The sequence below is a fragment of the Oreochromis aureus genome, linkage group 15 (assembly GCF_013358895.1).
Source record: "Oreochromis aureus strain Israel breed Guangdong linkage group 15, ZZ_aureus, whole genome shotgun sequence".
Lineage (NCBI taxonomy): Eukaryota > Metazoa > Chordata > Actinopteri > Cichliformes > Cichlidae > Oreochromis > Oreochromis aureus.
In genome coordinates, this window is record NC_052956.1 from 12,837,757 (window position 1) to 12,849,601 (window position 11,845).

The 11,845-nt window shown below is 39.8% G+C and overlaps 1 protein-coding gene across 1 annotated transcript; it reads right to left on the reverse strand.

Moving 5' to 3' along the window:
- Positions 1-372: 372 nt before the first annotated feature.
- On the reverse strand, positions 373-4,843 carry LOC116329824 (ubiquitin carboxyl-terminal hydrolase 26-like). The gene is made up of 17 exons (XM_039598473.1): positions 4,544-4,843; positions 4,136-4,191; positions 3,712-3,811; positions 3,519-3,602; positions 3,347-3,402; positions 3,116-3,247; positions 2,857-2,970; positions 2,668-2,733; positions 2,436-2,567; positions 2,220-2,343; positions 1,983-2,134; positions 1,778-1,877; positions 1,569-1,645; positions 1,285-1,393; positions 1,128-1,185; positions 803-960; positions 373-712 (listed from the first exon to the last, which is right to left on the reverse strand). The coding sequence occupies exons 1-17, from the start codon at positions 4,580-4,582 to the stop codon at positions 632-634; spliced, it is 1,638 nt and encodes a 545-aa protein (XP_039454407.1). The 5' UTR covers positions 4,583-4,843; the 3' UTR covers positions 373-631.
- Between the last annotated feature and the right edge of the window lie 7,002 nt (positions 4,844-11,845).

Here is an 11,845-nt window from a genome sequence, read left to right on the forward strand (position 1 = left end):
AATTTCACAAAACACAGTTGAATACTTTTATTATTTTTTTATTAGTTATTTTTATTTTTGTTGTTATTTGAATTTTAATAAAATAAAATAAATAAATAAATCATTTCTTTATTTTATTTTATTATTAATTTATTTGTTTAATTTTTTGTTGTTCCCAGAGAGCAAGCCAAACACTGGTCGTGAAAAGGACTATCTCTAGTAGACTTTGTTTTAACCTCCTAGGACCTGGAGTCCATATATGTGGGCATTACATTTTGGGTTGTCTAGACCAAAATATAAAATGTTGTTATACAAAGGGCTGATATCCACTTATGAGGACATCATACTGCCACTGTTCCATCAAAATGTAAAACAAATGTCCTCATATGTGGATCTCATTTTTCACCGAAATAAAACTCAGGTAGAAAAAAAATCAGGTAATTCTTTGTTTTTACATTCATCAGGTCCCAATCAACCCAAAATGGCACAGAGAAATTAAAAATGCATGCCATGAAAGAGTCCAGGTCTTAGAAGGTTAACAATGTCTCTGCTGATGAGACCAGTGAATGTAGGGCGACGGTGGCAAGAAAAAACTCCCTCCTGGAGGAAGAAATCTTGGGAGGAACCAGGCTCTCTGGGTGGACCCTTCCTCCTAAGGGCAATACTTACCTGCGGTCTGAGACGACGGTTGTTCCTTCTCGGCATGCTGATGGCTGTAACTTGCTTCCACATCCTGTTTTAGAATGAAGACAAAACTGATTAACGAGGTAATAGGACATTTAAAAATGATCTCAATTCAGGATGAGCTGCTGTGTCTTCTTACGTTTCTCTTGTAAAACAGGATGTAGGCAGAGTGCTGCTGTTCCTCAAAAACTGCAGATCCAGTTGTGTGGAGCACCCGTGCATCATCATAGGTGAGCCAAGGATCTGATGTAGCCTGCGGACTCGCCTCAGGATGCACGGAATTACAGATGTAGTGTCCTGAGATCACATTAAGACAAATGAATCCAACTTCTAAAAGTCAACTGATTCATGATTTGGACTTAGTGCTTCTTAGAACATCAAAAGCTTTTGTGTGTGAGTCCTTCACTGAAAAGTAGCAAGTTCTGTTAAATCGTTTTCTGTTTGTAACAAGTCAGTTGTTTTACCTGATTCTGTGCCTCCATAGTGACTAATGATGCTTACAAGACTATAACAGCCATCATCCTGAGAAGGAACAAATCCAAAGAGTGTTAGTTTCATAAAGTCTCACATCAGTGCGATAATTAAGCTGATTCTCTGAGATGTTCTGCAGTCTGTTTTTACCTGTTTGGATGACACCACCAAGTCCCTCTGCAGCCAGACGGGGTCATGCACCTTCTGAAGCTTGTTGGTTTTTGTGAAGCCAAACCTCTTCAGGTGCAAGATGAGAACTCTGGCAGAAAAGGAAAAAAAACCCCAAGGAACAAAATAAGAAGAATGAGTGTCAAACACAAACAGAAGATGGGGGAAAATGACTGCTCAAGTGTTGTCTTAAAAAACTGCGATGTTTACTGCGCCACAGTTTGGAAATCAGGTCAGTCGATCAATTCTGATGTGACCTTACTCACCTTGGCAGTGTATCAAAAGACGGCTTCACTTCCGAGGTCGTCCCTCCACAATAACAGAGAAATTCAATTTTTTGTTCCTGAACAACAGCACAGAGAAAACAGGCTTTATGTTAGAAAAATCACAACATATGCACACACACACAAACACTAACAAGAAAGGTGTGTTAAGATCAGTGATACTACAACTCCACTGGAATTTGTGATCTTACCTTCAAGTATGTCTCTAACATGTCCTCAACAGACCCCTCTGGAACCAGGTCAAGAGACAAGCTAGTGAATTCCTCTTGGTGTGATGATTGGTGACCGCAGCTACACATTTAAGGAGTAACGTAGTTAAAGTAACGATCGGGTAGGTGGAAAAGAGGTATATGAAAATGTTGCAATCAGCCCTGTGTTTCTGAAAGACAGGCTTACCTCTTGCATGTCCTCATGTTTTCCATTTTGAAAACATGATGATCTTCTACTGGGCAGGTATAACTTCGGCCCAGGAGAGCTGCTTTCCTCTTCAGGTGAGGTGAAAGGCTTTTGACCTCATTGAGGAAAAAGGTTAGGAACTCATGAGCATCCTGAAAGAAAAACACAGAGATTTAAAACAGAACATAAACATTAGAAGGTAAAGCAAAAAACGAAACGTCCAAATTGCTGACGTACTTTCTGTGCACTGCCTTTGTATTCAGGAACGTGTTTGCTGAATGCCTCCTTAAAAGATTTTAGGCGGTGTTTTTTAAGGCCATAATCTCTTGAATTATGACAGTCCCTGATGTCAATGAGCCTTCTGTAAAAAGGAAAGGGTAAACAGACATTTCTGGTGTTAGATATCTTTGTTCTTCAGGTTTTTGAAGAAAGTAGAAGGTTGACGTAGCGCACCTTAAGAGCCGAGCTTCTGGCACTGCTCTCCACAAAATCTCCTGACAGCTGATGTCTCTAATGAACTCCTCAGTGTTGAGGAGGCTCTGCAGGCAGGAGTTCATGTAGCAGGTGTTTGCAATGTTTGGAAACCTGCCACACAAACACAAAGTTTACAGTATCAGTGTAAAATAAGTCATTTTCTCCACTTTGACAAAGTGAGCTTTGGTCTTTGTGCACCACGTGTACTCACCCGAAGCGGTCCACAGTCTGAATTTGATTTTCCGTTATTTTTCCATCGTTGAAATGTTTCACCATCCTATTGTAAAAAGGTAAAAACAAGGACACACAATTAGGAAAGATGTCAAGACGCTAAGCAGTGTATGTGCATGTATGCATGAGCTTTGAAGTTTAAACATTTTGGAGGACGTTTTTCTCTTACATGTTAAACAGCTGCTCCCGTACGTGCTCTTGTGCCAGAAAGTCCATAATCAAAGTGTCCCAACTCAGGTCTGATGGCTCACCATTTTCAGTGGTGTTTTTAACCTGGTGGGAACTTGGATGCAGAAAGAAGAAAGGAGTCAGGGATGCATAGCAAGCACAACAAGACAACAAACAAACATTGTCTCTCTGGAGAACAGCATTCAACCATCTAATGCTTATTTTGATCAGCAATCAGCCAAAATATTAAAAGCACTTACCTGGGATCGTCTGTAGTTTTGTCCTCGGGGCATTCTGGTTGTCCTGCTTGGGGCCAAATGACCTGTACTGAGTCCTCTGAACTGTACGGTGCTGACTCGGCAGGTGTACAGTCATGCTGCATGTTCTTTAATCTGCAAAAATATACAAAAGGATGTTAAGTATCAAATCTGCAACCAGAAGGATCCCAAAAGAATTTTGCTTTAAAGTGAGAAGATGAAAGTTTCCCTCACTTGTCACTCTTTTTATCAGGTTCCACTGTTGTTTCAGGAGCAACCTGCCTTTTTCTCTGTAGAAAGAAACCAAAGTACAGGACATAGCCATGTGCTTCATTGCTCTTAATTTCTCCCATTTCATTGTGATGAGTAAATGCTTGATGACAGTGACTCTTTCCATAAAACATACCTTCCAGAATTTGAAAATAGACCAGCGAGACTTTTTTTGTGGCTTTACAGTGGTGGGCTCTGCCTCTGTATCGCTGTCAGTTTCCTGTAGAGAACGAACAAACATAGTGTTATTAAAAAAGTAAAGTCACTTAAAACTAACAAGTACATTTTAAGGAGAATGTGCATTTCGTATGTTTTCTGTAAAAGCAAACCGAGAAACAGCAGAAGAAGTGTCTCCATTTTCTTTTCTTCCTCTTCTTTTTACCATTTTCATGGTTAGGTGGTGTGGCAGCAACAGAAGCCTCCGGGACGCTGATGAGGACAAAAGTGTAAATGTTATTTTTCAAAGTGGAAATTTTTAACAAGGAGTACATCCTGGATATTGCAAATGAAAATTGATAACTGTTATGGAATACCGAAATGAACAAAATCATGTATTTTGTACATTTACACTCTATATTTTCAACTAATCTCTGAATGGATATAAATAATAGACAAAACTAGAAGTAGTAAAAATGATATAAACACACAAGGCGGAAGAAAAATAACAATAAAAGGGAAATAAAACAGCTCACACAAACCACTGCTATAAATATCTCCAGCAACATTAGATTAAAGAGTCACGCATTTCTTTACCTGTGTTGAGATGTAGAAGGAATTTCCTTCTCTGCCACGTTTTGGTTTTTTGATTTCTGTTTAGAAACAAGAAAACCAACATCAGTAATGGCATAAAACAAACATACCTAGAGAGGCTCTACATGAAAAGTGTCCAGTTAGAAAATTTGGTATTATTTTAGATTTTTTATCAATTTAGTCAGCTCATGAAGTGGATGTCTATGAATATGTTTAAATAAAATAAAAACAATTTCTTCATGCCTTAATTTGAGTTTTAAAGTTTATGGTACGAAATACAAAATCCTTCATTTGGTTCAAAATTCAGTTTTTACAGAAATCATCCATAAAGCTCCATTAAAAGCTTCAAAAGTGCTTATTTACCGTACGAAAATATTCAGAGACATGTGCTGCAAGTCTCTTCAAACTTACCTTTCTGAGAAAAAAACGTTTGAACCCAATTTGAACCATCTTTGAACCTAATTTGATCGCAGTGAAAATCTTCTGTGCTGTGCAAAAGTTCAACTGAAGACAGACTGTCAAAGGTTGTATATTTAGAAGCTTTCAGCATAGAATGTTCATACCCTGAACATATGTCATCATAAGGTATGGGGCTAATTTGCATATTTTGGAATGTATGCTCATTGGAACTGTATGGCACTCGTCTCCAAGCAACCCCAACAAAATACAGATCAAGTCAGGCCAAGTGGCTTTTATTGTCATTTCAACCATGTACACTGGTACAGTACAGAGTGAAATGAGACAGCGTTCCTCCAAGACCCTGGTGCTACATATGACATATAACGGACAAACACGGGACTACATAAAGTGCAATGTGCAAAAAATTTCAAAAATAAACAACACAAGACAGTGCAATGGAAACGTGCAAAATGCTGATTATTGTGCAAAAGTAACTTGGTGTGTGTGTGTGTGTGTGTGTGTGTGTCTGTATGAGTGTGAGATACTGCAGATAAGTGCTTGGTAGTGACATGTGTGAAGGTGTGCATGTGTGTGTGTGTGTCAGTCCAGTCACTGAGTGTTCAGGAGTCTGACGGCTTGGGGGGAGAAACTGTTCTGGTAGTCTGGTAGTGAGGGCCAGGATGCTCTGGTATCTCTTTCCAGAAGGCAGCAGGGTGAAGAGTGTGTGTGAGGGGTGTGTGAGGCCCTCCATAATGCTGGTGGCTTTGCGGATGGAGCAGGTGCTAAAAGTTTCCATGATGGAGGGGAGAGGGATTCCAATGATCTTCTCATCTGCTCTCACTATCAGTTGTAGGGTATTGCGATCTGACACGGTGCAGTTACCATACTAGACAGTGATGCAGCTGCTCAGGATGCTCTTGACAGTCCCTCTGTAGAAGGTGGTGAGAATGGATGGTGAGAGATGGGCTTTCCTTCACTTCTGCAGGAAGTAGAGATGCTGTTGGGCCTCCTTAGTTATGGAGCTGGGGTTAAGGGACCAGGAGAGGTTTTCCGCCAGGTGGACACCAAGGAATTTGGTGCTCTTGATGACCTCCACAGAGCATCCATTAATGTTAAGTGGGCAGTGAGCTCTTTGTGCTCTCCTGAAGTCAACAATCATTTCTTTTGTTTTGTCCACGTTCACAGACAGGTTGCTGACTCTAAACCTCTACAGATGGCCCCCAGTGCAACCCTTCAGCCTCCTAGTAAATGCACCTATGGTACAAATTTGAACAACCTGGGTGACTTCCTTCCTGTCACCGAGTTGTAGCATTCACAAGATTTTCAGAAAACTTGACCTTTGACCTTGAGGTCAAGGTCACTGATATTCAAACTGACCCCAAAACTTTAGTAGATGCACCTATGGTATCAATTCAAAATCCTACACCCCTTGTTCTGGAGTTACTGTCTTCATCACCATTTTATTTCACTATCTGTTAATAAGATATTATTTGTGACACATAGTTACTATTAAAGTGGTTAATGAGAATCCACATCTGATTACAGTATAATACACTGCTTATTTATGTATAATCATCATCAATAAATGTGTTCAAAACAGAAGCTACTCTGGCTTTAAAAGTTTTTGTTAACTTTGACTACCTGTCTGCTCTTACCTGTTTCTTTTGCTCTCTCTGCTGTCTTCATCCTCCATCAACTCTGTGTGAGGAGTGTGTGAGGTCCTCCATAATGCTGGTGGCTTTGCGGATGGAGGGGAGAGGGATTCCAATGATCTTCTCAGCTGCTCTCACTTATCAGTTGTAGGGTATTGCGATCTGACACAGTGTAGTTACCATACTAGACAGTGATGCAGTTGCTCAGGACGCTCTCGATGCTTATTTATGTATAATCATCATCAATAAATGTGTTCAAAACAGAAGCTACACTGGCTTTAACAGTTTTTGTTAACTCTGACTACCTGTCCGCTCTTACCTGTTTCTTTTGCTCTCTCTGCTGTCTTCATCCTCCATCAACTCTACAGTTATCGTTAGGGATGGTATGATGAAACTGAAGGGTAGCTTGGCACCTGGAAAAAAAAAACAAAGAGGTTGGATGAGGCTGCAGCTCACGTCCCAGCCTTACTGGCATTGCCCCTCAAGCCTGCTGCACCACCCCTTCCCTGCAGCTCAACCAGACCAGGCCACAAGATCTTTGAGAATCACCTTGTTGTAGGGCTGGGCGATATGGCCTAAAATCCATATCGTGATATAATTTGACGCATGTGCTGTAACGATATATATCGTGATATATTCTTTTCTTCTGTATAACGTATTTTCCACACTATAAAGCACACTTAAAATCCTTTAATTTTTCTCAAAAATCGAGAGTGTGCCTTATGTATGAATTCTGGTTGTGCTTACTGACCTCGAACCGATTTGGGCGTGCAGAAATCTGTTAAAAATGTTTTAGTACAACTTTGGTAAGCCACACTGCTTGATGGATTGTCAGAGCATTACGGCTGCCGTAGTGAGGAGCTTCGCGGAGTAATCTGGGTCCCAAACTCCGTACACTTCAGGTCCCAAAGTCAAACGAATACTGAGAGTTAAAAACGGTCTAAATTCTTTCATCTTTAATAAAATCATCAGTGTTGCTGCTTTACCAGATGTAACAATTAAGTTTAACATCCAGGCATCCATGAAAACAGAATTTATTACATTTAACGGAGTTACAAGTTAACAGGAAGTTAGCTCGCTAGTTTCCACCTAAACAAGACATACCATGTTCTGACTGAGAGATTTTTGACACTAATTAAAACGTACAGCTCTGCTACCACTTCCAACATAAATGAAGACAGAAAACTAAACAGCAGTGGCGTTTGCAGGGTTACTGAAGTTGGACTACCTGGTATATAATGTTGTGCTACGTGATTGCTAGCGACACAGCTATGTTAGCATAACATTAGCACAGTGAAGCTGGAGGATGAACACCAACTTTTTTTCCACTCAATAAAAGTTAACGTGAGGGATTCTGTATGGACAAATGCAATCGCATAGCAGGATGTTATACACGGGCCAAACTTCAGTCAGGAGAACAACTGAGATTATTCATCCACAATACAAGGTTAGTTATTAATACACTGCAACAACATAGGAATAGAACAGCTGCGACGGAATTCAACATTAATGAATCAATATTACGGAAGTGGAGGAAGCGCAGTTTTTGGCTTTCCCCATATTTCAAAAGTGCTTCATCTCTTTGCTATGACTGTCACCCGGCATAATTTGCAGATGATAATGGTTGTAGCCACTGCTATGCTTTCGACCGAAACAGGCGCAGCTTGATGACATCATCAACATGCGCTATCGCGATAGAGCGGTATAGTCAAAATCTCTATCGTTGGCCAAATTTATATCGTTTCTATGGTATATCGTTTCTATCGCCCACCCCTACCTTGTTGGTGTCAAAATACTATTGTATGTCCTCAAACTATGTTATATGTTAACTTCAACTAAAGAAATGACAAATGATGGGTCTCTGAGTCTCTGACAGGCAAAGACAGACAGACAGACAAAGTCCCTAGAGACACAATTTAAAGTTCTATGCCAAGTTGTTGTGAATAAGGCTAAGTATGGAACTGAGTGCCTTTTTTATGTTTGAATAATTCATGTTGGTGTTAAAGGGCTTAGCAAACAAAAAATAATTTTGTTGAAAGGAGCCAAGTACAAGGACCTCAACAAAGCCTACAAAGAAGTGTGCCTATTGGAGAAAAAATATAAAGAAAGTCAGGTTGGCTCAAAACTTTTGCACAGTACTGTATCCGAGGAAATCGATGATATTAAAGCCAAGTTCACAGAAACTTTATATAGCTTAAAGTGAAACTATCGAAGAAATCTCAGCTACTTACCTGCTTTTGACTAACAGTTCTCTGAGTTTTGCTTCAAAGAAAATCTTTAGTTTATTTCAGCTGTTTTCAATTGATATTGACTTTGTTAATTAAATGTTGTTACCCTGCTTTCAGTGTGTCCTGTACTTGAGTCCTCTTAGCAAACCATGACATAATATCTTTTTGGAGCTGATGAAGCTAAGCTAAAAACAGTCAACATGTAGCAGGAGGCATAAACTTAAAATCTTGTAAGTGGTACAATAAAAGTTTTCATCCTGAAGTGATATCATTGTTCCAGGATAAATGTCTTATCTGAACAAAAGTTGCCACTAGTCAGGGAGATGCTAATCAGGTGCTGGGTTACATATGAGCATAATTGTATATGTCATTTCTAGAGAGTGCAGTGGGATTGTTGTCACTTTTGGACTATTTGCAGCTAAATAACTGATTTAAAGGCTAAATGACAGTTGAGTCTAGTTTGCAGAAATGAGCAGTTGCTGCAGAAGTTGAACTAGAAGGGTGCCAGTGCTCCAGCTTACCATCTTTACCTGAGTTGTCCCAAAGAGTAAATCTGTTTATTGAACAATCAGACAAATGACGGGATCTTTTCAGTGGTGTTTTTAACCTGGTGGGAACTTTCACCACATTCCTTATGGGTGCTGCTGGATGCAGAAATAAGAAAAGAGTCAGGGATGCATAGCAAGCACAGCAAGACAACACACAAACATTGTCAGCATTCAACCGTCTAATACTTATTTTGAACAGCAATTGGCCAAAATATTAAAAGCACTTACCTGGGATTGTCTGTAATTATACCCTGGGGGCATTCTGGTTGTATTGCACTAGGTCCTCTGAACTTCCTTTTAGCTTATATGGTAAATCCGTCTGATCCTTGTACTATCATCCAGTTAACCAGATGATGGGTAAAACTCCATGCTAGAGTTGTATGTTTGGTGGCGTGTTGGTTAGCACTGTTATATCACCAAAAAATCCAACCTAGAGCAGTTCTATGTGAGATTTGCATGTTCTCCCTGTGCCTGTTTGCTCTGTGTTCTCTGGCTTCCTCCTACAGTTAAAAATGTATTTACAGGTTAGGTAACTGGTCATTCTAAATTGGTTGTAGGTGTGAATGCTTGTCTGTCTCGCTGTTTTATCTCTGTGACATGTGTACCGGGCTTGCCCCATGACAGCTACTAGGCTACAGCTAATCTACCACCTTGAAATAGATAAGTGGAAGAAAACGAATGGATGGTCTCATCTAAGTCATGTACCCAGATTAATCTTACCATTGTTTGGGGAAATAATATAATGCTACTGTTTTTCTCAAATTATGGAGCCAAGAATCATAAGGCAGACCACCATGTTAAAACCAAGGCTTCAGACCACATTACATAGGTGGTCCATTTTATTATACAGTATTTAGTTCAGCCACAGTTAAACAGAGATGACAGATCACATCAGATTTTCCTCAGTCCAGCATATCACTGATTTATAAAGCCTTACTGAATGATTTCTCAGCATAAAAATATTTATTACAACATAAATGTTTATGCCACTCTGTCTAAAGGTCATTTGCACCAGACTGGATCCGGTTACAGGCTCCCCAGGTGAGAGTTCTTGTCAGAAATTTCTAAAAAGAGCTAGAATGTCACCAATACGCTCTTCTACATCTCCCTCCCTACTTTATACATAGCGGACAGATGGAACTAGGCTATCGGTTTGCTAAAGTTAGCCACACAATTAGTTCACACACTAATTAGCTGTGAGAGGCAGAGGCACACCAGATTTCCCCAGTGTCTAAAACCCGTTTCCCAGCCTGAAAAAGAGTAAATGAGGTCCTGGCAAAGACAGCAGAAAATATCCAGAAAGAAAAACATGGCAGCTCATACAACAACATTTATCAAAGAGTGGTGTTCTTATGGGAAATGTGAATGGAAATTTTAATCCTCCTTTGTGGGAGAAACAAATATTCCACATTGCCTAATCAGGAGTAACTCAAACATCTATATCTGTTTTATATAACATTAATTATCCTCCTATAGTTTGGGGCGCTCATAAGAGGAGGTCAAATAAATTTAAAGGCTCACAAGGTGATCAGCATGAGAAAAAGAAAGAATTTAGATTGTCTAAACTTTCCATGAACCCTCCCCCACTTTTGTTTATCACTGAATAATCTTGTAAAAGTTAGACCATCTTAGGGCTTTAATTTCATGTAAATATCTCTCATCCTGCCCTCTTTGCTGCTTGGATGAAATGTGGTTTCACTTTAGGAGCAGGGGTTCCTTAAAAAGCCAAATTCCCACATGCTTCTATTTGTTTTTACTGCTAGCCAAATGTTTTACTTCACTGGAAAGAGAAAATAATGTCTGGTGAGTGTTCCTGCAATGTGTGGGCATGTGTGGAAGCACATGTGTATGAGTGTATACTGAGGTGAAACTGCACGCCCGAGAATGTGGAAGAAATACAAAACAATTAAAGCTCTGTTAAGAGAGTGCAGTGCTGGCAGGCATCTCATATCAGGTGCAGCAGAGACCCAACAATGGAATGCTCTGGGGTGGTGAGCAGATCGATGTCAGACGTCTCACTTGTCATGAAAAAGACCCAAATGCTTCACTCGATGGACAGTCTGGACACATTAGCCATTCAAAATGGACACAAGTCATGAGAAGGTCAACTTGATGCCTTCAACCTTAAATGAAATCCCTGCAATTTCCCTGCAAAGTCTTTGATGAGAATCATTACTGTTTGCTCTGATGTTTTCTGGCCTGGTTCACTGATCAGGTCACACAGTAAGAGCCAGTTTTATCATTTCTATTTATGGTAAAGCCTCCAACTAGCAGAGCTATAGTCTTTAAACCAAATCTCCTTTTCAACAATGGCATCATCTCAAAGCACATTACTTTTCAGTTTCAACATTTGCCAAAAGTAGCAGAAATCACACATTTTCATCATCTGGGCCTTTTGTTTTAGGCAAATAGGGAGGGAAATATTTAAAGCTTCCCATTCTAGGGAACATTTTGTAACAATCAGGTTTCTGAGCAGTATCCAGCAGACTTCACATTGTTTCTCTAAGGGGGAGAAAAAAATTCTCTGGCATCATATGAAAGCGGGGGAGGCCTGATTGGAACATTAGCTATTCATGCACTTGTATTTCCCTGGGGGGACGGGATCGGGAATCCCACCCATTTACCGGAAAACGAGAACGTCTCAAGGAAACTGATCCTGATCTGATGGATCTGGGTGGAGCTCTGTTAAGCTGTTTTTCGTTTCACTTTTATACCAAATCTCTTTCACAATGTAATAATCTAAAAAAAAAGTGCTTCTTTCTTTATAAGATATTTAGCTGAAACTCCTTTACAGAGTTGACTGACAGTTGGAAGAAAACTTAAAATGAAAATTTGAATTAAAAGAGAGAAAAAAGTTCAAATCCAGTTCTTTTCCCTACTTGATTA